Source organism: Eschscholzia californica, unplaced genomic scaffold (genome assembly GCF_041429995.1).
Source record: "Eschscholzia californica isolate CP2 unplaced genomic scaffold, dmEscCali1.0.p SCAF_4, whole genome shotgun sequence".
In the NCBI taxonomy this organism is placed as follows: domain Eukaryota; kingdom Viridiplantae; phylum Streptophyta; class Magnoliopsida; order Ranunculales; family Papaveraceae; genus Eschscholzia; species Eschscholzia californica.
Window position 1 is genome coordinate 2,580,923 of NW_028238461.1, and position 24,798 is coordinate 2,605,720.

General features: G+C 36.6%; 5 protein-coding genes across 6 annotated transcripts; 3 read left to right on the forward strand and 2 right to left on the reverse strand.

Moving 5' to 3' along the window:
• The first annotated feature begins 2,404 nt into the window (after positions 1–2,404).
• Positions 2,405–5,367, forward strand: LOC147541512 (magnesium-protoporphyrin IX monomethyl ester [oxidative] cyclase, chloroplastic). The gene is made up of 5 exons (XM_086632670.1): positions 2,405–3,030; positions 3,198–3,262; positions 4,201–4,528; positions 4,610–4,708; positions 4,964–5,367. The coding sequence occupies exons 1-5, from the start codon at positions 2,587–2,589 to the stop codon at positions 5,225–5,227; spliced, it is 1,200 nt and encodes a 399-aa protein (XP_086488796.1). The 5' UTR covers positions 2,405–2,586; the 3' UTR covers positions 5,228–5,367.
• Positions 5,368–5,936: 569 nt separating this feature from the next.
• On the forward strand, positions 5,937–8,645 carry SIP2;1 (small and basic intrinsic protein 2;1). Its single transcript, XM_086632851.1, has 3 exons — positions 5,937–6,576; positions 7,406–7,666; positions 8,231–8,645. Exons 1-3 carry the CDS (start codon positions 6,292–6,294, stop codon positions 8,399–8,401), a joined length of 717 nt encoding a protein of 238 aa, XP_086488977.1. The 5' UTR covers positions 5,937–6,291; the 3' UTR covers positions 8,402–8,645.
• Positions 8,646–10,221: 1,576 nt separating this feature from the next.
• LOC147541514 (CBL-interacting protein kinase 32-like) lies at positions 10,222–16,705 on the forward strand. Of its 2 annotated transcripts, XM_086632853.1 has the most exons (16): positions 10,222–10,579; positions 10,730–10,781; positions 11,657–11,900; positions 12,959–13,021; positions 13,498–13,569; positions 13,811–13,918; positions 14,022–14,102; positions 14,249–14,302; positions 14,415–14,540; positions 14,622–14,711; positions 15,133–15,255; positions 15,346–15,474; positions 15,688–15,801; positions 15,901–15,957; positions 16,056–16,130; positions 16,355–16,705. In XM_086632853.1, the coding sequence occupies exons 3-16, from the start codon at positions 11,730–11,732 to the stop codon at positions 16,424–16,426; spliced, it is 1,335 nt and encodes a 444-aa protein (XP_086488979.1). In that variant the 5' UTR covers positions 10,222–10,579; positions 10,730–10,781; positions 11,657–11,729; the 3' UTR covers positions 16,427–16,705. The 2 variants fall into 2 exon arrangements, with proteins under 2 accessions (XP_086488979.1, XP_086488978.1); XM_086632852.1 differs by having other exon boundaries at positions 10,253–10,579; positions 14,415–14,711.
• A 1,401-nt stretch (positions 16,706–18,106) lies between these two features.
• Positions 18,107–19,847, reverse strand: LOC147541515 (calmodulin-7). The gene is made up of 2 exons (XM_086635167.1): positions 19,599–19,847; positions 18,107–18,885 (listed from the first exon to the last, which is right to left on the reverse strand). Exons 1-2 carry the CDS (start codon positions 19,672–19,674, stop codon positions 18,512–18,514), a joined length of 450 nt encoding a protein of 149 aa, XP_086491293.1. The 5' UTR covers positions 19,675–19,847; the 3' UTR covers positions 18,107–18,511.
• A 2,117-nt stretch (positions 19,848–21,964) lies between these two features.
• Positions 21,965–24,519, reverse strand: LOC147541516 (RmlC-type cupin). The gene is made up of 3 exons (XM_086638190.1): positions 23,874–24,519; positions 23,356–23,480; positions 21,965–22,420 (listed from the first exon to the last, which is right to left on the reverse strand). Exons 1-3 carry the CDS (start codon positions 24,250–24,252, stop codon positions 22,214–22,216), a joined length of 711 nt encoding a protein of 236 aa, XP_086494316.1. The 5' UTR covers positions 24,253–24,519; the 3' UTR covers positions 21,965–22,213.
• Between the last annotated feature and the right edge of the window lie 279 nt (positions 24,520–24,798).

A 24,798-nucleotide genomic window follows, 5' to 3' on the forward strand; every position in this document is an offset into this window, starting at 1 on the left:
TGGGACTATTACAATCTCCCACCCTCAGCGAAGAGTCGTCCTCGGCTCTGATACCACTTTGTAACGCCCCAAGCCTTAGCAGTTGCCGATATTGTCCCCGCTTTAACCACCGAGGCCTTTTGGGTAGGCTTGTGGTGCCTTCGCCAAGGACAAAACCCCGTACCCGTGTGGGCTTGGGCCTGGGTGGTTAAAGCGGGGACAATATCGGCAACTGCTAAGGCTTGGGGCGTTACAACTTTAGATGAAAAAAAAGCTTTAATATTTCTTTATGTGTATCTATTTTGATCAATTTAAGAGCAGGTCCATTTCTATATGACTTCCTTTTGATCAAATATCGTAATTTGTATGGATTCCTAACTTCAAACCAACCGAGATTATATGAATCGAGATTTATTAAAAAAAAACAAATCTATTAAGAAATTGATTTAAACATATTTATACATGTAAAATATGAAAAAGAAAGAACATCATATATTCAGATTAAAAAAAAAAAACAGAGTGTTGGCTTCTCCATTGTTATCATAATTCATGTCTGTTTCTTTGATCTTCTAGAGCTGGTCTGTTGCAGATTGGGCAAATATTCTTCTCCATTAACCATTTCTTTATACAATTTTCATGATATTCATGTCCACAGTTAAGCATTCCAATCTTATCCCTGTTTTCATACTCACACTGACAAATTATGCAGATTTCATCTCCTTCTTGATTACCCTTCATATCTTCAGATTCATTCAATTGGGAAATTCTTGTTTTTAATTGATTTGATATAGTTTCCTCTGATAACCCAGATTTAATTGTGCCAATTCTTTCTTGAAATGCTAGTAATTGTTCATAACTCATCCTATCTATGTCAACAAGTACTGGCATATGCATGTTTCTACTATTAACCCATCTTCTTCGTCTATTGATTCTCTGAAGATGTTGATGATGATGATGATGGTGGTCAATAATGGCAACCTCGTCATTGTATAATAATGACCTTATTGGGTGTAATGGGTATGAGTTGATGTTTCTCTGTGTAGGTCTCTGATGAAGTTGAGGTTGATGATCTTGAAAATTAGTATAGCCATCAAAAATAGCAACTTCTTCACTGTATAAAGACCTTCTTGGGTTATTTATCATTTGTCTAGGTCTCTGATGAAATTGATGTTGAAAATTCTGAACTTGATTAATGTGTGGAAAGTCTAATACAAGAACCCCATCTACTTGAAACATCTGATTTCTCCAATCTGATTCCATTCTTTTATTTTCCAAGATAGATAGATTGTTCCCTTTGTAGAGGGGGAGAGAGAGAAAAAGGGCAAGAGAAGGAGAGTGATACTGATCAGAAATAGAGAAAGAGAGAAATTTGGAGGGAGAGGGAGAATTTGGTGCGAGAAAGAAAGGGAGGGGTTGAGGTTGTACTTATAGAAGAAGAAAGACCCCAACGGTCACATTTGGAAAATAGAAAGTTCCTTTTTCAACTTTTAGAAAAGGCCGGATTAAGAAAGTGGAATTAAGACTAACGGCTCTAATTTTGAATCCTTTTAAACTGACCAACTAATTCTATAGAAAGTTCAAATCAAAGGGAAATACACAATTATTTCAACAAAAAAAAAAAAAAAAAAGGGAAATACACAAAAAAAAAAAAAGGGAAGTAAACAAATTGCGAAAATTCACATTTGCCACCTAGTTTATGAGAGGTTTCGTGCTTAGCCCTCATCTTTTTGTAAACATGAGTTTTGGTCTCTTCTTGTTTTTGTTTCCCTCTTAGTCATTGTTGATTTGTTTCTACCTTCTTTCTCTATGTTTCTCTCTAACTTGCAACAAAAAAAATATTTTCCTCTTTCATTTTCTTCTCTACTCACTCATTTTCTTTGTTTGGGTTCTCTACCTTCTCGGTTCTTAAGGATCAATGTTGTAAAAGATCCAAAGATCCTAAAATAGTAGGGTTATCACTACCCCAAGCTCAATGTGTTGGTTTGTCAACTCCATGCCTCTCTTGCTCCGATTAACATATATCTTAGTCCAAGATTGGACCGAAACCACCGAACGAGGGTTAGTGTGGACCATAGGTTGACTAATGGCTTAGCCCACAACATATTTTTGAAAACAAAAATATTGAAATCTAACTGTTGAGACGAACTGGATTGGGTAGTCCGGACCGTCTCAACAACCTCGCAGGACTTTGTCCGACCCAGTCTTTTCATGGGGTCAGGCCAGACAAGCTAGTCGAACTTAAATAGAGGACTAGTCTAGGACCAATATAAAACCTAGGTTGGCCTGGCTCGTATTTTGTACGACCAGAGTCAGACCTCTTTTAACGAGACTGATTGGTTTAAGGTCCGGTTTGGCTTGATAAGCACCAGCCCTAACCTTAATTACCATCCTCTATAAACCAAAGGATGAATAGACACCACCAATCATAAGATAACTAGCAATATGCTCACCTGACACGTGTCAAGTTCCCATTTAAACTCATGGATTTCCCAGGATGAGATGAGATTCAAGTTCAACCATACCCCAAACCCGCCATAAAACCAAACCCTTTTCTTATCCTACACTTTCTCTCAACCATTACAGCAACCTCCAACTTCTGCAAAAAAAATGGCTGCAAAAATGGCCTTGATGAAACCCATTTCTAAATTCAGCCCTAAATTTATCAACACAACCACTACAAGAACTTCTTTCTCTCTAATCAAAATGTCATCAAACACCACTACAACAACAGCAAAATCAGTCAAACCTAAGAAAGCAATCAAAGAAACCCTACTTGCTCCAAGATTTTACACAACTGATTTTGATGAAATGGAAACCCTTTTCAATACTGAGATCAACAAAAACCTTAACCAAGCTGAATTTGAAGCACTCCTACAAGAATTCAAAACTGATTATAATCAAACCCATTTTGTTAGAAACAAAGAATTTAAAGAAGCTGCTGATAAACTTCAAGGTCCTCTTAGACAAATATTTGTTGAGTTCTTGGAAAGATCTTGTACTGCTGAATTCTCTGGTTTTCTTCTTTACAAAGAACTGGGTAGAAGACTTAAGGTAAATTTCAATTCAAACTCTTAAAATGGGTATTTCACAAATCAATTTTTGAACTCAATTCCTGTAATGGGTTCTGTTCCTTTTTTTATCAACTTGATCTTTGACCCACCACATTGACTAGCTTGACTGTTAGTATCTGATTTTTCTTGTGGAAATTTATGATACAGAAAACTAATCCAGTGGTGGCTGAGATTTTCTCACTCATGTCCAGAGATGAAGCTAGGCATGCTGGGTATGTAACTTTCTTTTAGAAATATCAAACTGATTTACTTTAGAAATCTTACGAAAATGCCGACACTATTATGACTTACACGTTCCAAAGATGGTAAGGAGGAGATTCTGATGTGACAACAAGCTACCGATTTTCACGCAAGTGAATTATAAGAAAGAGAGTTCTTATGTTTAAGAGCTTTTTAACAAATGTATTCTTATGTAAAAATATTTTCATATAATCTCGTCGTAGTATTGTCCTACAAGACTTGACATATAAAATGTATACAAGAGACTAAGAGTATTATCATGACCATATTATCTAACCATAGATGTGGCAACTAAAGTACATATAATCTTAGGCTCTTAGCTAGTGTTACTTAAATTAGTGTTATGACGAATAACTAGCCAAACCGCTATAGCAAAAGTAAACAATCACATAAACCATGAGAGATTTACGTAGCTCAGTTGGTGAGACCTAACCCATGACGAACAATGGAACGATGATTTTTACTATGTGCGAAGAACAATGGTGGTATAATAGACATTTAATGAACATTGCCGTAGAAAAGAAACCAAGCCATTAATAATTATACCAAAGTATTAGCCCTACCTCTGTCAAATGAGGAAAATACTGGAGGAGCAAACTTTGGCCCTTGAAGCGAACTTTCATAATGTACAAACTTAAATATCGGCTAGTATTTATATGTGGTCAGAATTAAAACTCAACTTGCTGGACCCGTCCACCACTGGAAATTACGCTTCCTGTCCGAGCTGCATCTGTTAAGCATATGCCACCAGCATTCATCTATAGCCATAATTTGAACTCTCTGTGGCCACAAGTGTTACCTACGCCTTGAGAAAGAGTCGGCTAATGTGGTTCATACTACCTAGTTCAAGTACTACAATCTTAGTAAAGGTTGCAATTTAGTGGAACTTTATTATTTATTCATTTTGCAGGTTCTTGAACAAGGGTTTATCTGATTTCAATTTGGCATTGGATCTAGGTTTCCTAACAAAAGCTAGGAAATACACATTCTTCAAGCCAAAATTCATTTTTTATGCTACATATTTGTCAGAAAAGATTGGGTATTGGAGGTACATCACCATATACAGGCATCTCAAAACCAACCCAGAATACCAAGTTTACCCAATTTTCAAGTATTTTGAGAACTGGTGTCAAGATGAGAACAGACATGGAGATTTCTTCTCTGCACTCATGAAAGCTCAACCTCAGTTTCTCAATGACTGGAAGGCGAAATTGTGGTCTCGATTCTTCTGCTTATCGGTATCTTTCATTTCTCTGTTAGTTGTTTGCAAAGTTATATGATCATGAGAATGGATTACAACCACCACCATTGTTTCACAGGTCTACGTGACAATGTACTTGAACGACTGCCAACGTACAGCCTTCTACGAAGGAATTGGACTTAACACCAAAGAATTCGATATGCATGTTATAATTGAGGTAAGCCTATAACTATCATCTTCTACGGAAAAGTTAAGATGACTAAGTAAGAATAGTCTCACATGGACAAAGAGAACTCATGACCAAGTAAATAAAGTCTAGAGGCTCTCGACGCTCATTGTAATTGGTTTTTAGTTAGATGCCCACACACTTAATTTGGTTCCGTAGCTCGAGCAACACGTAAGAATAGTCCGCTGCGACGTAGACAAAGGGAAGTCTAAACTCTAACGACCAAGTATTGAACTTCATTTGCAGACTAACCGAACAACAGCAAGGATTTTTCCGGCAGTTCTAGATGTGGAGAACCCAGAGTTCAAGAGGAAACTGGACAGAATGGTGGAGATTAATACCAAACTTCTTGCTATCGGGGACACCGAAGATATACCTTTGGTGAAGAACTTAAAAAGGGTTCCACTCATTGCAGCATTAGTGAATGAGCTATTGGCTGCTTATCTAATGCCTCCTATTGAGTCTGGGTCTGTTGATTTGGCAGAGTTTGAGCCACAAGTTGTTTATTAAAAATTTTGTACAAGAAATTCTTCCTTCCATCATTTTGGTTTCGTTTCGCAGTACAGTACTTGATTCAATGTTAATGCCAAAAACTACTTTATGAATCCTTTTGTTGTATGAAACTAATAATATTTGGTTGTTGTATGGAACTTGCAATCTATGTCATGTGCGACATAATGCTATTGAAACTACCACTCAATTCTTTCTTCACGTTCTTATGTTCGATGTGTTTGGTTTTGTTATGGCATTATAATTGAGAATATGAACATCATATACATTAAGGAATATTGGATTGCTTTATGGTCAGAGTTCAAACAATCTTGAATAACATATTATGTTATTGCTGACTTGTTGAGCTAAATATTGGCTAGTCTTGACCGATCAAGAAGTAAGTGTCTTGATTTAAACAACACAAGTCATCTACAAAATAATAATTCCTTGGTACAAGATACAACTAACCGAGAAGTGAATCCATGTCAGATTCTACCACCAAAGTCCTATCAAAGTGAATCTGTGTCAGGTTCCACCACCTAAGTTTTTTTAAAGGATACAATTATATGCGATCGTCAGTCATTTTAGTGTTAACTTTCGTCGCTTTAGTTTTTTTTTTTTGTTTTTTGTTAGATTAATCAAATGTCTTTCTTGATATTTTAGTGTGTCATTGTCACAAACACTTTTGGGCTAGTCACAAACACTTGTGGGCTAGTCACAAACCACCAACCCTCAATATAAAACAGGATGGTGATACCCTAGAACCAATTCCACAATTTCCAAGTGTAGTTATACATCTCTAGCCGTTGAATACCACAATTAGAAACAATCTCTGAATACCTAATCTAGCGTCACGAAAACAACATAACATCGTATTCTCGTTAAAAAACGGTATTCAAATTACATAATAATCCTTCAATAATGGAGATTCCTTCCTTCTCCAATCCATCTTCTAAGTTTATTTTTAATCACCACCACCGTCATCAGAATTTCTGATTAGGGTTCTCATCTGATAATATTGAAACAGATTCAATCAGAGAGAGAGAGAGAGAACCCAAGAACAGGGGAACAAATTGGTAATAATGGGTAGGATAAGTATGATTATATCTGATTTTATCTTATCATTTATGTGGGTATGGTCAGGAGTTCTTATTAAGATATTTGTATTCAAGAATCTTGGATTAGGGTTTGAACCTAAAGGTGAAATCATCAAGGGTTTTTTATTAATATTGAATATGTTTTTCTTTGCTTGGTTGGGGAAGATTAGTAAAGGTGGGGCTTATAATCCTCTTACTGTTCTATCTGGTGCAATTTCTGGAAACTTCACTTCCTTTCTTTTCACTGTTTGTGGAAGAATTCCTTCTCAGGTGATTGATTGATTGATTATACCCATTTTCTCTCTTTCTCTCTCTCTCTCTAAGATGATGTCTGATTTGTTTTGTCTTTGATTTTAGGTTTGATTTTGGTTTCTATTTAGGATGTTAAAAATGGGTATTTGCTTTTTTGGGTTTTATGGGTGTTTTTGTGTTGTGGATAATACCCTGTCATTTCTCTTTGTTATCTTTCAAATACTAAAGTAAGATGCTAACTCTTATGCTGGAATTTGCCTACCCAAATAGCACACATTACTTAATAATACCATATTCTATACAAGTGAATTATTCAGTAACAAAATAGAAGAAGAAGAAGCTTGTTCTAATTCCCCTATTATGGTATTATTTGTGAAGTAGTTGTTGTCTTAATTGTGGTTTTGCCACTCATTTCCTTGTCTCAAGCTTCTATTAGGGTCGTTTTTATTGGTGCGAAGTAGAGGTTACCAACAGACAATGTCGCCCTGAGTCCCTGACACGGGCCTTTATAAGACTCATTAGAGCGGCATGACCTGTTTGGCTTGTAAAATCCCTAAACCTTCATTTGAAATGTACGTTTCAAAACGGGTGGGCCAAAATGTTGCATCCCGCATTCCCGTCAGGCCACGGACTTGCACTGTGCTCCCACGACACAGCCTTCCGGTTTAGTTCCAAGCAGTCTTGCAGTTTTCGTGTAAAAACAATAGGATATTATGGTAAAATATTAATGATCAAACCCGATGAATTATCGTATAAATGTACTCAATCCTCTTATATTCCTTAACTTTATCTTTCTCAAATTGTTGTTCTGAGTTATTTTGGAAATTCTTTTACATGTGTGTTTTAGGTTGCTGGTTCTATAGCTGGAGTTAAGTTAATCATTAAGACCTTTCCAGAGATAGGCCAGGGACCTCGTCTGACTGTCGATATCCATCAAGGTGCATTAACGGAAGGACTTCTTACATTCACAATCGTATGCATATCTCTTGGGCTTGCAAGGAACAGTCCGAGTAGTTTTTTCATGAAAACATGGATTTCAAGCGTCTCCAAGTTAGCTCTTCACATATTAGGATCTGATCTAACGGGTGGATGCATGAATCCAGCTTCTGTAAGTACTTAATCATTCGTCACCTCCATTGTAGTCTATTCCCGTTCTGAACAACCACCAAAAAATTCATATTTAAGACACAGCAGTTGGGATCGTCCATTTCACCCGAGAAACTCATGGGCCAGACATGGATGGGGGAAACCTGACATGTTCTCATGCCGAACGTATGAAGCTTTGAATTGTTAGAGTTTAATTTGAATGACTTGATTAGACTAGATTACGTTTTTGTAACCCTACGTATAAACCGAGTATTATATATATGTCTATCATTAATACATATAGATATTGATGTGCGGACCAGACATATATACATATATGTATATGTATTTGTTGCGAGAGTCTAGTGACTCGGCTTTGATTGGTGGGGATCGGGGATCATTGGTCGGCTTAGCCTATATCGATTTTTTTATATTTCTCATTTATGTTAACCAAAATAATACTTGAACCATTTATATTTCGCGTACTGCTGCACCAAAGGCTTAAACTTGAAAGGCGATAAAAGAGAGAAGTATAATGAGTAGTGGGGTTTCATATTTTTCATACTATATATTTTTCATTTTGTAGGTAATGGGATGGGCTTATGCTCAAGGGAAACATATAACAAAGGAACATTTATTTGTATACTGGCTTGCTCCAATTGAAGCAACTCTATTGGGTGTTTGGACTTTCAAGTTACTTGCTCGGCCGCAGAAGAAAGAAGTCGTGGAAGTAAGCGAAAAACCCAAATCAGAATGAAGGCGGAACAGGCAATTAACTCTCACATTTTCTTCTTCCTCTAAGAATTCATCCAAAATCAGATTGATGGCGAAATTGGCAATTAATCTCACATTGTCTCCTTCATTTGAGAATTCCTCAATTATCAAATCTGTGATCTATGTTGTACATTATTGTTTGTTGATTGATTTTTCAAGGTTCTTCTAGTTTTTGTTCCTTTTGTGTTTTTATGCACCATTTTTATTTTAAAAGCTACGTTTTCGCATACTTGATTCTCTTTAGTGTCTTCCTACGCAGTATTTTAATAGTGATGAAAATGTCCATTGGTAATATATGTGTCTCTCTGCTGTTAATAGTAGAGTTTAAATCTGGTCGTTTCAAAAGAAAATCGTATTGAGGTGATATTCTCTGTAGTAATGTTGGATGAACATCACATAAATGACATGGTGGTTCTTTTCATATTTACAAGGGTGCTGCACTGCTGCTAAAAGAGCTCCGATATTTGGCTGTTAGTGTCCCCGTCGATTTCTTTGCCTTGGGTCAAAGAACTTTAACCAGCACATTTTTTACGCGCTCTAACGTATTTTCTATTTTTGGACTGTTTCTGGATGATCTTCATCGGACAAAGATGATGGTGGGAGGATGGGTGTTAGAGACCTTTGACTTGGTCATAGCAAGTATATGAAGTCATGGTAGCGTGATGGTGGTAGTAAATCAACGACTTAATGAAAGCCTCTTGGCATAACCAGTAGTAGAATCTTCTTTACCATATCTTCTCGATATGACAAACATATATTTGGCGCTTTTTAGCATTCCAGTGTGGAATAAATATTTCTCTCAAGTGAGACCAAGCTCAAGGTGTTGAGTTCGCTTTTGCGAATCTCTCGTTCCAAGGTTCAGGCTGCAGAGCTAACTCAGGTCTACTCTTTTGTTGGCCTTTTAAGTCGTGACAGAGCTTAAGGGGCTCATTCTGACCTCCCGTTCCAAGGCTCATGTGGTATAGCACATTCAAGTCCACTCTTGGTTTTATGGAAGTCTTGCTCATGCCTATTCTGGATTCTGACACATGTCGCCCAGTCAATCGGTTGAATTCATGACCATTGGGTTGGGGTCTGCTTTCACAGGGCTTTTGGTGTCTAGCAGAACAAGGCTTTGTCTGTGCATGCTTATGGTCTAGTTTTTTTTTTTTGTTAAGGTATGCTTATGGTCTAGTTGTTCCATGGTTAGTTTATCAGGGTTTTTTACGTGTCTGATATGGTATGATCGCTCCATCGTCAGACTAGCTGGATTTTTTATGGTCTGGTTATGGTCTGACTGTTTGACTATTTCGCCGTATGACTAACACAAATTTTCTTTGGTTTGGTTATGGTCTGACAGTTCCATCACCGGACTAGTAGGGTTTTCCGTAGGACTTGGATAGCTGAAAACAAATCTATGCTAAATTAGCAGGGCTCTTCTCATTGCCAGAATCCAAGGTGGACGATCGATTGAGCTTAAAATTTCTCTCTAAGTTACTTGGGTGAAATAAATCTGGCTGCTTCGAATTTCGACTCCCTACATTTTGAGGCATAGTACCCACAGAAACAAGATTGTGAATTGAACAATAAACCAAACAAAAGAACTCCATACTTGCACAAAATACATCCATAAAAGAGATAGATTCCACGAACACAATAAATAAAGACATAAAATAAAACAATGAAAAATTAAATTCAATATAAATACCGAATACCTAACTTTTGTCAAATTTAAATATATGGGTCATTCGTTTACGATATTCACATTGGACTTATATCCACAAGAGTGCGAGAATAGTATTTGTCCAAAATAAAAAGATGGTAAAGTCATAAGTGATCGTAGCAAAGAGATACTACCTTCTAAAATTTAACAGAAGTTTCCATGGTTAGTGAGTGAGTGGGGTTCTACTTGTATGTGGTGTGGTGGTACTCTCAAGTCAAGAAGTTTCCTCGAAATTCAGTATTCCTAACAATCTAGTGCCACAATTTTGGTCGGATGCATTATGCATATCATCATCATCATCATTTCTTCTCGCGTCTCTCTATATTTATAGTTGTTATTATCTAGAGAGAGAGAGAGACCCAATACATGACGGAACTTCTCTCATAGAAAAAAGCCTACAGGGACGAGATTCTCTCTCTAGAAAGCTTCAGTTCTTCGCCCCTTCAGTAAATTACAGTGGTAAAGAAGATGATTAATTAGCAATTCCCCCCCCCCCCCCCCCCTTTTATTCTCAATTTTGGACAAATTAGTCTGAAATGCTCTAATCAAACTTCATTTTCAGTTATTAAGCCATTGTTTTTTCTTTTTAATTATTGGGTTCATTTACAGGCTTTACAGCTGATTCTGTGATCTGGGTATTGCTTGAAGATTGTTTTTGGAGGTGGGTTTGGTTTCTTTTTAATGCTTCTTCTTTCTATTGAAAACCTTATCTTCTGGAGTTTCCCCCATTTTTGGTTCTATATCTATAATTGCAGCTGCTTATTCTGCATTTGCTTATGAATTTGATTTAGTGGATTGTAAGGGGATTTTGATATGTATTAGTTTATTTTTCTTTTGCTTTAGGGGAATCTAGCTAGCTTGAAATGGAATTTGGGATCTTCTATTGAATATTTTTATCTTGTTTTTTTAACTCAGTATTTTGGCCTATTTCATAATTGAATCTTTTAAGTTTTCTTTTTCTAAGAGTATACATATGTGAAAGTCTCAATTGATGTCTAATCTTGTTTTTTTCCCTCTTAAAGTTGCAACTTTATTATGTATAAGTAGTTTATTTTGGTTTGGATTATTAAATTCTGACTTAATATAATATTTGTGCAAGGTTTCGCCGTTAGGGGCACTCTGAGTGTGATAGCATTCTAAATTTTTTTCTTCGAAAACTTAAATCTTTAGGTTTCGTAGTACTGAATGTAGTTGGTGGATTTAATTAATCTTTTTTCTATAAATTTGAAACGAACTAAAGAATTCACTAGTGGGTAAGTTTTCCTTGTCTATGTGAAGTATTGTTTTAGCTTTTTGTTGCTACTTGCCTGCATGATTTGGTAACTTGTCGGTTTTGGTCGAATTGCTTTCTGTTTGCAGTCTAAGCGTGCTTGTGTTTTTTTGATTATATTTTATACTCGGATTTTTCTTATGTATGATTTTTGCCGGGTGTTAAGTTACTTGATTTTAGAATATGTAGTTCAATTTTATTGTGGTCAGTTTTTGGTTAAGGTTCAGGGGTTTTTGTTTAGAAATATCGGTTGATTTCATTTTCAGGGAGAAACTTGTGCAAACGGGCAGTACTGCCAATCGGTTCGGATACATTTCTTAGAGTTCTTATACTACAAGGATGAATCAACCTAAGGCGAAGCGTAAAGTTGGTAAATATGAGATTGGGAGGACTATTGGAGAGGGAACGTTTGCAAAGGTGAAGTTTGCAAAAAACTTGGAAACTGGGGAGCCTGTAGCTGTGAAGATTCTCAACAAAGAGAAGGTTCTCAAGCACAAGATGTCCGAACAGGTATTTTGTGGATATTTAGCTTCGTTGATTCCTTAGTTCCCTAGTTGCTCTGAAGTAATGATCGTGGTTTCACTTAGAAATTTTGTCAAGATAGAAACAAAATCGGTGTTCGTTTATTGTTTACCCCCATTCATCCTATAGAATGTTTTATCAAGCATGTGGATATCCAACTGAAAACCAATCTGCGATAAGTCAGAGGCCTTAGATCTTATGTACTGGGTAAAACGATTTTCATTTGTCTACATGGGACTATTGACACATGTTGGACCGCATTGTGATGCTGGGTTATGGGCATGTTGCATGAAGGCTATTTTTGTCTTTTGAGAAAGAACTCGTTCTTAGTATCGCTCTCACACTACCTCATGCGGCCCTTCAATCATTCATTCTGTTTTTCTTTTCCTCTACCTTGACTGGTGTAGGGAGCGCCTAGCAGGAAGTAGTGTTTGTTGTTAAAGGAAGTCCTCATGGAGCCATGAATCAATTATTCTTGGGCTATCTGATATTCATCCTCTCATACCTATCTTCTTAATGGTGAACCCAAACTGGAAGATTGTTCTTTCTTCTCTAAGCACACTCAGACTCGACTTGGTACCCTGGGAACTTCTGCAAGATTTCAAGCCCAATTAATGCCTTACTGAGTGCTATCACTTGATATATATTCCAAGTTAGTCCATTTGTGGTTTCAAACATAGCCGCTAGTATCCACACCCTATTTTGCCAAGTTCAATTAGAAACATGTCCATGTGATAACACTTGAATAAACAACTGTCAACCTAACCAAGAGTTGGAGGGTGTAATGAAGTAATATTACTTATGCAACTTATATCTTTACATCGTGTTTGATCTGTCTTGTTAATGCATTTCAATCTCAAAACATGACAAATATTCCCCGGAGGTTATTAATGAAACTCGACGCCTATTTGCAGGTGTTGAAATGTCATATTTGCTTTATGATAGCATCTCACTGCAGAATTGCTATATTGTGCTATCACTAGTCTGAACTGAACTGATTTTCTGAGTATATCATGCCTCTTAGATGATTTTGAATATTTTTGCAGATAAAGAGAGAAATAGCAACAATGAAGTTAATAAAACATCCACACGTTGTTCGCTTAAATGAGGTATTCTCCTCAGACTTTTTTCTTGTTGAATCTTTATTACCTATACCTCCTCCGCTCCCTCCTCGGTCACTCACTCACTCTCTCTAAAACTCTGAAACTATAATTTATACTAACAGATAGAGTTGTTTTCCCTTGCTTTTTCTAATTACAATCCTTTCTTTTTCCACTTCACTTATTATTTCCTTTGCAATAGTTTTGAGGTATCTAAGCTTATAAAGTTATTTACATGTGAAATATCAAATACCCAGACATCGATGTTAAGACATTTAAGTTTATGGAGATAACAATATGACACTAATATACTGGTGGTTGGTTTTGAATTTTCTTCTCTCCTATCATGAGTAAAATATTTGCCTGATAGAAAAATGTTTTTGACCTGGTTTTTCGTAATACATCTTATTGTGGAGAACGAAAATTGACAAGGAAGTTGTTGTTTCCATTGTTTTTTTCCTTAACAGATTTTTTTCTTTTGATAGGTTATGGGGAGCAAATCAAAGATATTTATCGTCCTAGAGTTTGTTACCGGAGGAGAGCTCTTTGACAAAATTGTAAGTGACACATTTTCCATATCCTTGTTAAAAGCAATACGAGGAAATTTAACCGGGTCAACTCTCGTTTTTGGAGTTCCATCTGGTTGTCTCCCAAGAGAAACTGCTTGAGTATCTAAGTTTTCTTTTCCCAATAAAAGGCGTTTTAAGACTTCTATAATCTACTAAGGGTATTTGTACAGTTGAGATAAATAACATCTGGTATTCCTTGATGGATTTGGGACTTTTTGGGTTTTTGAAGGTTAACCATGGTCGAATGACAGAGGATGAAGCTCGGAGGTATTTCCAACAACTTATTAACGCGGTTGATTATTGTCATAGCAGGGGTGTTTACCATAGAGATTTGAAGGTAAATTTTGTCCTTTGAATGCCTCAAATGTCAAAAATCCATTTAACATTTGTTCAGATTTTGTAGAGAAGAAAACTTAATCTCTTCTATTTTGCCTATTCAGCCAGAAAATTTACTACTGGACATCTATGGAAACCTTAAAGTTTCTGATTTTGGATTAAGCGCGCTATCCCAGCAAGTCAGGGTAATTACATCTTCACTTCTGCTTTCAAGATTTGGTTTCTTGTCTTGTATCAATGATTGTCTTTCATCGTAATTATCATTTTGGTAGTATAGTTAGTCGGATAAGTGTGTATTGTAATTCTTAACTGTGAAGGATATTTTGTACAGGATGATGGTTTGCTTCACACTACTTGTGGAACCCCAAACTATGTTGCCCCAGAGGTGCTAATTGCCTCTAGATTATATCATCTTTTTCCACATTGGATATCTTCATTTTCTTTTTCTACATTAATTCCTTAAGTTTCTTTTTGACGATTTAACCTTCGCTGATTAGGTCCTAAACGATAGAGGTTATGATGGAGCACCCGCCGATTTATGGTCATGTGGCGTCATCCTATATGTATTGCTTGCAGGATATTTGCCTTTTGATGATTCTAATCTAATGAACCTGTATAAAAAAGTAAGCCTAATACCAAATCTAAAGTACTCTTCAATTTTGCTCCAACAAATGTTAATTAGAGTGCTCTGTTTGTACTTGCAGATCTCGGTTGCTGAGTTCACTTGTCCTCCTTGCCTTTCTTATGATGCCATGAAACTGATAACTCGAATTTTGGACCCGAGCCCCACGAAAGTAAGAATGTCACTTCTCCGAGCAAATATTTGTACAATTTGTTCCACCACGTCGAGATTTTGATGATGATGTGTCACTGAGCCTAAAACTCCCCTTGCAAACCGGCTTGCAAGGAAGGGTGGTCTAGAAGTTGTCTACTTTTACAAATTCTAATGACCAGACAATGTGGGATACTGTTAAATACCTCCCCTTGATGCCAGAGTTGGAGTGACTCAACTCTTCCCCTCCCCCACGGGGCTAAGGTTACGAAGTTCCGGCAGGTCCCTGTACACTACCTCTTCTTCCATGTTGGAGGCATTAGGCAGTCTCTTTATCACCGGATTGCAATATAGTAGCGGGCTTGCCCAAGACCAATCTACTAAAGAAATTCTAATTCTTATTAACTGTTGGATAATGCTAATAATATAATCGGTTATTGCAGCGAATTACTATCCCTGAAATGTTGGAAGATCCATGGTTTAAAAAAGATTATAAGCCAACCAAGTTTGAGGAGAATGAATATGCAAATTTGGACGACGTAGAAGCTGTTTTTAAGGATACAGAAGTGAGTCGAAGTTTTTACAATTTTAGTTGAAGTTTTATCCTTGACTAGACAGAATATTATCTCACAATTTATGGTGTTTGAGTAAACCAGGAAAATCATGTCACTGAGAAGAAAGAAGAAGTACAACTGCAGGAAGTACAACCAGCTGCCATGAATGCATTTGAATTGATTTCAACATCAAAGGGTCTTGATCTCGGAAATTTGTTCGATACAGAACAGGTTGGTATTGTTTCAAGTCCGTTCTTTGTTCTCTAACAATATTTTGACATCTTTCAAACGACAAAACATTTTTGTATGTTTCAAGGAGTAATTCGTTTGTATAAAATAATCAAATATTGGACCATGGGAACAATTTTCCCTGTAAGTGAAGAATAAGAAACTCTTGCTTATCTTTTTTCTATCGGGGTTCTTATTTGATTTTATCGTCTATAGGAATTTAAAAGGGAAACAAGGTTTACATCTACATGTCCAGCGTACGAGATCATTAGTAAAATTGAAGAAGCTGCCAAACCTCTAGGTTTTGGCGTTCACAAGAAAAACTACAAGGTGAAGAAATATGCTTATATATTCTAGAATTAATTTTTTTCTGAAAAATTGAAGTTTTGGGCGGGAAATAACAAACCTTTCGTTCTTGTTCTCTCTCAGATGAGGTTACAAAATTTGAAAGCAGGAAGAAAGGGAAATCTTAACGTCGCAACTGAGGTCTCGACCATATAAGCTACCGGATTAAATGTTACCAATATACTCTCTCATTTTGTTTAATCACACATCGCTTACATTTTCAAACTCTGATTAATCAGGTATTCCGAGTCGCCCCATCTCTTCATATGGTTGAGGTACGAAAAGCGAAAGGAGATACTTTAGAGTTCCATAAGGTATTTATCCAACTTTTCTCAACGTCAAATGATTTTTACTTTAACTTGTGACATGACAACAACGTCGGTCCTCATGATGATACATTCAAAACTAACCTTCTTATATCGTTTACTATAAGCAAAATGAATATTGAAGACTATGAATTCCATTTTGTGTGAATACATCGATTCTAACTTGTCACTTGAATTATTAATCCGAGCCTTCTTTGCTTCTCTCTTTGTAGTTCTACAAGAAGCTTTCGAACTCCCTCAAGGATGTTGTATGGAAATCTGAAGAGGACAATGCAAAGATGTGAATAAAGTAAAGTAATGCACAGATAGTTCTCAATTGGTAACTTAATAGGACTTGTAACCTTGTTGTTTGTTTCTTCATTATTTTTGGAAGGACAATGTTCCTATGATCTAGATCTCTCTAGGAAGTAAATTAGGGTTTGAGGGACACATAATTGCTCTTCCAAAGTTATTGTTTGTCACAAGACAAAATTCTTATTCTTGAAGAAGGTGATTTCTTTGTATGTGGTGGTGGTGTTGTTGAATTTTACATAATTAAAAATAGAGTTTATAGGTTAATAAAAGTACATTAGTGACATCTTAATTGGTGAGTAATCCACCCATTTCACTTGGTGAGTCCAAGGTTTGTTTTAGATGACTTCAAATAGTTTGTGAACAACCATTTCAAGTTATTTGGTCTGATTCTTAACAAAAAAAAAAAAGTTATTTGGTCTGATTGGATGGAGCCTCATGGAGGTTAATTTTTTTTTTTTTGCTTGAACTACCATTACAAACAGTTTGTGAACAACCATCTCGAATAGTTTGTGATCAGTAACACTTGGTTTTTCAAGTGGTTGACAGCGTTGACATAAACTCCAAAACCCTGGAGATCCCAGGTTCGATTTGTGGAATCCTTGGTGTTATTGAATTTGGATTATTAAAGGTATAAATAATGTAATAAGTTTGTCGGATTTTAAGTTTCTTTCATGTTGTTGGATTTTAAACCTCTTTCATTCGTAGTTTAACATGTGCGGGTTATCGTGCTTATAACATCTTCGTGGTGTATCAATGCTTTGTAACGACTGGTGTAGATCGTAGTCGATTCCTCAAAAAGAAAATTTGTGAACCATTTCAAATAATCGCAAAATCTATTATTCTTCAATCAGTTTAAATCAATAACGTAGGTTTTCTCTACAATTTTTTATCACGTGTTTGAACAAGAAGATCATTAAACCTTTGATTTATCATGTGATTTTATGCAATATATCAAGATTGATCTGTATATCGCCGGAATCTTCTGCTTTGAAGGCGTTCTTGGAGGAATTTGAGCCTTAACTTTGTTCTACAAATTTTTACGAGGTAAGAAAATTCATGACAATTATAAATATGGATTTATGAAGCTTCACACAATTTGTGTAGTCCTTCAATAATAAACAAATCTTTTGAAATCTTGAATCTGAAATTTCATTCATATTTATAGAAGTCTTTTACACAGATTTATGGAAGCTTAATGTGTATTTATGAAGTATCATTTAGTTTTGTGAAGCTCCTACATCTGTGAAGTGTTTTTAAGATCTGAAAGCTTTTGTACAGGATTATGGAGCTTCACAGTACATTTATGAAATTTTCTATTTTTGTTCATATTCCATCTGAATTTGATATTTGTGTTTTCCATTGTGAAGCGTAAAAAAAGCATGGTGAACAAACGAATAAGAAGCTCAAGAACTTGAAGATCTGTATCGACAGCTACAAGTTTTTGAATGGTCTAATGTGGGAAGAATGGGGGAACAAGAAATATCGTAGAAAGATAACACCCAACTGTGCTACACAACTTTCACATAAGATTGTACATGTAGGAACTTTATTAGGTCTTACTCAATTCCATATTTACATACAATGGCAGTATGAATCCATCGATGGTGCTCCTTCGTGGTCTGCTCCTTGAAGACCTTTCCGAATGGAAGAAAAGATAATGGCAACAATGATAATGATAACATTAATAACATAAGGATTTCGAAACATTAGTCAACCAACAAGAAAAGATGAAGTTAACATACTGAACAACAATTCCCAGTCTCAAATTCTGAATTTCAAAGAGAATTTGTTGGTTCAAAGGGAAAAGGGAAAAAAAAGAGAATCAAGAAGCCCAGTTCAAACCAATTCATATGGACAAAACAAAGACAGACCAAATCACAACTCAAACAACTTATGAACAAGGACAAACAAGATTAGCCAAGGCATCTCTTCTATTTTTCCTTCAAGATCATTTAAGAAACAAAATCCTAGAGGGAAATGAATTTTTTCTCAAGAGAAATACTTACTTGCCCTCTTACTGATCCCTTGTTTTTTTTTTCGTTTGCAGTAATTCTTAGAGAGAGAATGAAAGGTTTTCACTTAGCCATCATGACTTTGACGAACTCCTCGTAATTGATTTGTCCATCTCCGTCAACATCAGCTTCTCGAATCATTTCATCAACTTCTTCATCAGTTAGCTTCTCGCCAAGGTTAGTCATTACATGGCGCAACTCTGCTGCAGAAATGAAACCATTTTGATCTTTGTCAAATACACGGAAAGCCTCCTTGAGTTCTTCCTCAGAGTCGGTGTCCTTCATTTTCCTTGCCATTAAGTTCAGAAATTCAGGGAAGTCAATAGTCCCGTTTCCATCAGCATCTACCTCGTTAATCATGTCTTGGAGCTCGGCCTCAGTTGGGTTTTGCCCCAGAGACCGCATAACTGTACCCAGCTCCTTGGTTGTAATACAACCTACAAAAAGAAAACAATAGTTTCAAGTTTTGGTTAAGAGATTCAGTATATTCACACATTTACATTTTTCGATTTGGTTTTGTCGCATAACTATGTAGAGGGGATCGCTGGATCCACCCTATTGACTCTCGGAGAGAATCAGAATCAGGGTAAGACCGAGCCAATTCACAGCCAAGTTTATACATAATGGATGTATATAATTATTATATATACATAGTTTGAAGGGGGGATTAATCTCATGCTGATCCTGCGGACGATCCCATTACGGGAGATCGGGTTCGTGGGCTTGCCAATCCCATCCCCGACTCTTCAAGATCCTCCAGTCAAAGAGGTGCACTGATTGCTAAACAACTAGTGATTGAGGAGGAAAATCACAGAGCCCACGATAATCAGTACTACTAGGGGTTGCTTCCCATTTAATGGAAAGATCAATTCTTCCAAAACTAATGCATAGATATTTGACAGTCGTCAAAACTAGGGCATATTGTATAATTTGATACTGAAACAGAAAGATTGGACAATAAAGGACGATCAATCGAGCAAGAAATTAGAAACGGTAAAAGAAGAAACATATAAGAAAATCAGGATCGAGGTAAATAACAACAGTGATATACGATTCAGATCTGACTAAAAATATAATCAAATTGAAATGTTGTTAAAAGAGAGAAGAATTTGAAGAAAAGAAAATGTAGGATGAAGAAATAATATCTAACCGTCTCCATCTTTGTCAAATAAACTGAAGGCTTCTTTGAATTCAGAGATCTGATCGTCGGTGAGTTGATCAGCCATTCCTCCTCTTTCAACAGATTTTCTAAAGCGCAGAAACTGTATAAAAAGAGAGAGAAGAAATTCTGGTGGAAATTGCTCTTTCAATGTGCGTTCGCCGGACAATTAGGGTTTTATACGAAATGGGAGACACTAAGGGCGCTCACGTACCGCGTATCCGTTTCTCAAAATGCATAGTATTTCAAACTTACTGGAGTATATAATACCCTTTTACTTTACATAAAAACTGCACCAAAAGCGTTCCATCTTTGATAATATCTCTCTGGCTCTGCATAACTGCTTGCCCTAGAGAGAGAAAGAGAGTTTGAGATCTAGTTTTTCCGGCGAAGGGTTTCCCTTCGCCGGATTTCCCTCTTTTTTCTTCCTTTTTCGTTTCTTTCGCTCTTTCTCTCTTTAATCGTTGGTTTGTTCCGGTTGCGGTGGTGGATTAAGATTGGTGGGGATTTAAAATGAAAGATCTTTTTCAAGAACCAAATCAATCTTATAAACTTGTTGAAGAAGCAATTTCTAAGATTTTATTTGTACCAGATTGGGCTTCTAATTTTGAGATTTGTGGAATTTAGATAAAGATCATGATGTAGAACCCTAGGGTTCAATTTGTGAGAAATTTTTTCTGAAGTTGCTGTTGAATAGGTTTTTGGATGAGATGGTTAAGCTTCTTGATGATCAACACTGTTTTTAACCGAACCTGGAGAACTACTACTGCGGCGACGTTTTGATCTACAATAGATCTGGAGTTCTCCTTGGTTTGTAATACAGACTTTAAGTCTTGGTGACATCGGTGGTTTTCCGGCGACGCGGTGGTTATCCGGTAACGGCGACGGTTCTCCGGCAACAAGGGATGTTCTCCGGTGATGACGACGGTTTTCCGGCAGTGATTTCCGGCGGTTTTCCGGCGACAATGGCAGTTTTCCGGCGAAAACGAATGGGGGTGGAATTTAGTATTTTCTTTATTTGTTTTTTCAATTATTATTGTTGTACTTTGTCGACCTTTAGGGTCTTTTCATTCTCGACCTTTAGGGTCTTTTCATTCTCGACCTTTAGGGTCTTTTTTTCGAGTCGGTGTCTAGTCCAATTTCTTTCTCTTCATGAGGTACTTTGCATTTAAAGGTATGCAACTCTCATGAAGTTTTCAGAGGAGAGAAATAAGAATTATCATCCATGTAAATTGTGATTTTTATCACTTATGAAATGAAATGTTTCGCTTGGATTCAAAAAAAAAAAAATACCCTTTTACTTTGAGAATTGCTACTTTACCCGACAGCCGACACAGGCGACAAGTCGACAAAACATAGGCACGGGCGCACGTGATAAACACGATAACCGCCAAATTTAAACTCTTACATGAACGAGTCTCAAGTCCAACTAAACTATGGTCTTCCAACTACGTTATTTATATTTTAATAACCCAAGTTCATTAACCCATCGAATCCACCTCCTCTGGAAGAACCTTTAAGTTATGTTTGGCAGGCAAGAATCAAGTGGGAATGGAATGGGATTCTTGGGTATTACAATCTTAATAATTGTTTGGCTCGCACTAATGCAGGGAACCCTATTCCTACGGGATTGGATTCCCCTAAATTGGGTTACAGCAAACCAAGGAGGGGGTAGGTTTGTGATTCTTATTCCCGCAAGTGTTCTGGAACAACAAGATCTCATTTGATCTAGAAACCACCATGGCAGAACTGGCAGCTTTGAAGGCAGAGCAGACGACGACTTCACAAAAGCCATATGCGAAGGTCGAAGATCTGACTAGTATTGTCTTGGATGTTTTCAAGTGTTTTCAGTTCTTTCTTGGTGACAACTGAAATTTTCAACAAGGATTTATTCTGCTTACTATGTGATTTAGACGCCTTCGGCAAACAAGTTACGGGGATTAACACTGAATATGAGGCTAGGAATGCTAAAGCTATGGAGAAACTAAAATTACAGCTGAAGGGTGAAGTTGTGGAAAAATTCAAATCTTTAGAGTTCAAACGTCTCATCAGTCTAGCAGCTACTGGGGGTGTCTGCCCACAAATGTGTGAACTCCCTTGGAGGCCTTCCTTAGGTGTCCCTAAAGTGATCTTTTGGTCTTTGTAATAAACTTACAACATTTTTTAATAACAAATTGGTTTTATTAAAAATGTCTATTTCCATGTGACAGCTATAACAGATGGAAGTTGCTCTACAATCTAGCAATTCAACCCACCAGTCAGGTAAGTCCAAATCTGGACCGTTCATTTTGAGTGACGGTTGAACACGAACCAGAACTTGTTTAACTAGCGAGGTTAAATTGAAAGACCTTTTAACATTTAGCATAAAAGATTACTTCATGAAATCAAAGTGCTCACAAAACAAACTAACATGTACAAACATTAAGAAGCAACAGCAGAGTCCAACTTGAATTTTGAGGAACACATCTGAAATATTTACATGAACCACCTAAATGGTATTTTTTCACAATCTGTAATCTTAAAAAAAAATCTAACAGTAAAACTAGACAACCAGGAGGGTAAAAGAGGAACATAAAGTTTCAGAAAATCGAACAAATCAGTCAGAGTTATGGAAGATCACTCCAAACGTTAAAATCGTTGGTGATGTTATTATATGTTATCGAACTGTCTTGACAGCCCAACAAGAATGCAGTACGTAGAGGATCTACATTCACCAGAGCATGAGCCGTTCCCCTTGGACTAGTAGCAACTGCAACCTCGTCTGCACCTACTGTTACTTCAGCATAACCTTTGTCTAATAAATGATTCTCCAACTATCGGAAACAAGATTAAACGAAGAGCATGTCAATATTACAATATATACGATAAGATATGTAATACACAGGTTTAAGTATCTGACACGGGTGACGTTATGCAAATGTTAGCCTCAAGTGGTATTTTATGGTCCAAGATCCAATATTACTACTCGACACACGTACACGAGAATTTAAGTTTCTAACAGGAGAAAAGGAGTATGCGCGATATATACAGCTTCTAAGTAAAAGGAACTAAAAACCATAAATCTAACATGGCTCTTATCGTGAGCATTATCGGTTTCTTAGCCCTAATATGAAACATAAAAAGACGATCAGCATATCCAAGAGAATGAAGAAGCTAATTGCTTCACAACATATAACATTAGTCATACATCTATCGAGCAACATAATGTACTAAGTTCTTAAAATTCCACTTCAACTGATAAGAAAATGGGTAGTCGACTAATCTCATTGTTAAGGCTAATTACTTTATATAATTGATTAGAAATGTAGAATCGTCATAAAATGGGACAAGGTTACAGAAGAGCATAAGATTGCATCTATTAACTCATTTTTAACCCCTTGTACTTCATTCAATGAATTAGTTTGTGTCTTATCGTTTAATATTCTTTCCCTGCAAGAAAGATAAGTGATTGCTGACACTGGGCCCACTCATACAACTAAAAAATACATCGAAAGTGGGTTTGTTTGCTCCATACTCGTCACTGTGAAGACGATTCCAGTGACTTAACACCATTAACTACTTAGTTTCGTTCTTTAACTACTTACTAGTTCTCACTATTAACTATTAAGCTTTCCTTTAGTTCATAATTCATCATCTCTAACTCATAAAACAACATAGTCTCGTCTCACCAACTTATGATTTCAATCTGAGTTAGCATTTCAAAATATTACGTCTCTAAGTTGTTATTTTTCTTCTGAAAAGAACTTACCCGAAATTTTGTTTCAGCGCCCCAAATGATAAATGTTTCATTTGAAGTATGGTGTCTGTGGTTTCCCCTCATACTACCAGGCCGGATTTCACCAACATGAAGTGAACTACAAAGTACCGCTCCCCCTGAGACGTTGGGATACAACATTTTCATTCTAAATCCATATTAACACGCCAAATGGGTGATATTACTGTGTGGTTATTTATTACCGGAAATAGTAGATAATCAGAGAGAGGATTAATCATCTCTAGTTTTGATGAATGAGGAATTATAATATTTAAATAGACAGTATGGTTGTTCTTCCGCACTGTAATCATGAACTATGGAAACTCTGAATCTTAGGTACATCGTCAATCACTATCAGGGCTGCGCAGTCTTCCTATTGTCCATGAAACCCTAAATTTGAAGCAGTTGTATATAGGAAGTATGAATTTTATAAACTATTCAACAAAATAAAAGAGAACCCATTAAAGCATAATCAAAACCCACCTCAAATAATATAAAGATAAAGCTTTTACCTGTAAGTCCAGCATCATGGGCAATAGAGACAGGATTAAGCATCCACCCTCTTTTGTCTTTGGAGATCTGAGAAGGGAAAGAAGAAGAGAATCTCACAAGGTTAGCTTGATCATCGTGACTATTTCTATTCCATTGATGTGTTTCATGGGATTGAACAGATTTTTCAGAAGAAGGGTTTTGAAATCTGAGAGATACCCAGGTGAGGAAGACGAAGATGAAGAAAAGGATAGGGAAGGCATGAGGTTTTTTCAAGAAAGTGATGAGAGAGGGAAGAGAAAATCTAGATTGGGGATGTTGTTGTGAGGAATTTTCAGATGAAATGATTGGGTTGTTGTTAGAATTGAAACTGGATGAAGAACTTCTTCTAGGGTTTGCCATTAAAATCCAAACATCATTCCTTCCTACTATATTTCAGTGTGTGGGTTGTGACTCAACAACTCTTCCTTGTTTACTCTCAAAAAAAAACTTTGTTGTTTTGCTTCTGTATGGATCCTAAGGAGGTGTTTGTCTTGTTCTAGGTTCTATTTCATTCATCTTCCATCTGACTCGCCTTAATCTGAATTGGTTGAGGACCCAACAGCGTGCTTTACAACGGGTGAGTCGTCACAAAAACAACACGCCCCAACCAATTAGAAAGCAAGCTAAAATGGCATAGACTTGCTTGAAAAACGACACAACAACTAAAACTTGTTATGACGCGCCAAGATTTTGGCCAGGCTAGTCCGTCTAGCTATGCCTCAAAAAGACAATGAAATGTGTTCGAAAAGAAGGTGAACTGCAACGGCGAGTCACATAATGTGTGTTGTTCTGAATAGTTATGCATATGTTCACCACATGTGTCAAAATCACTTCAACATATTTGAGTTTTGACGTGTTCAAGTTATGTAAATGACTTTTCATCAAAAAAAAAAAAGTTATGTAAAT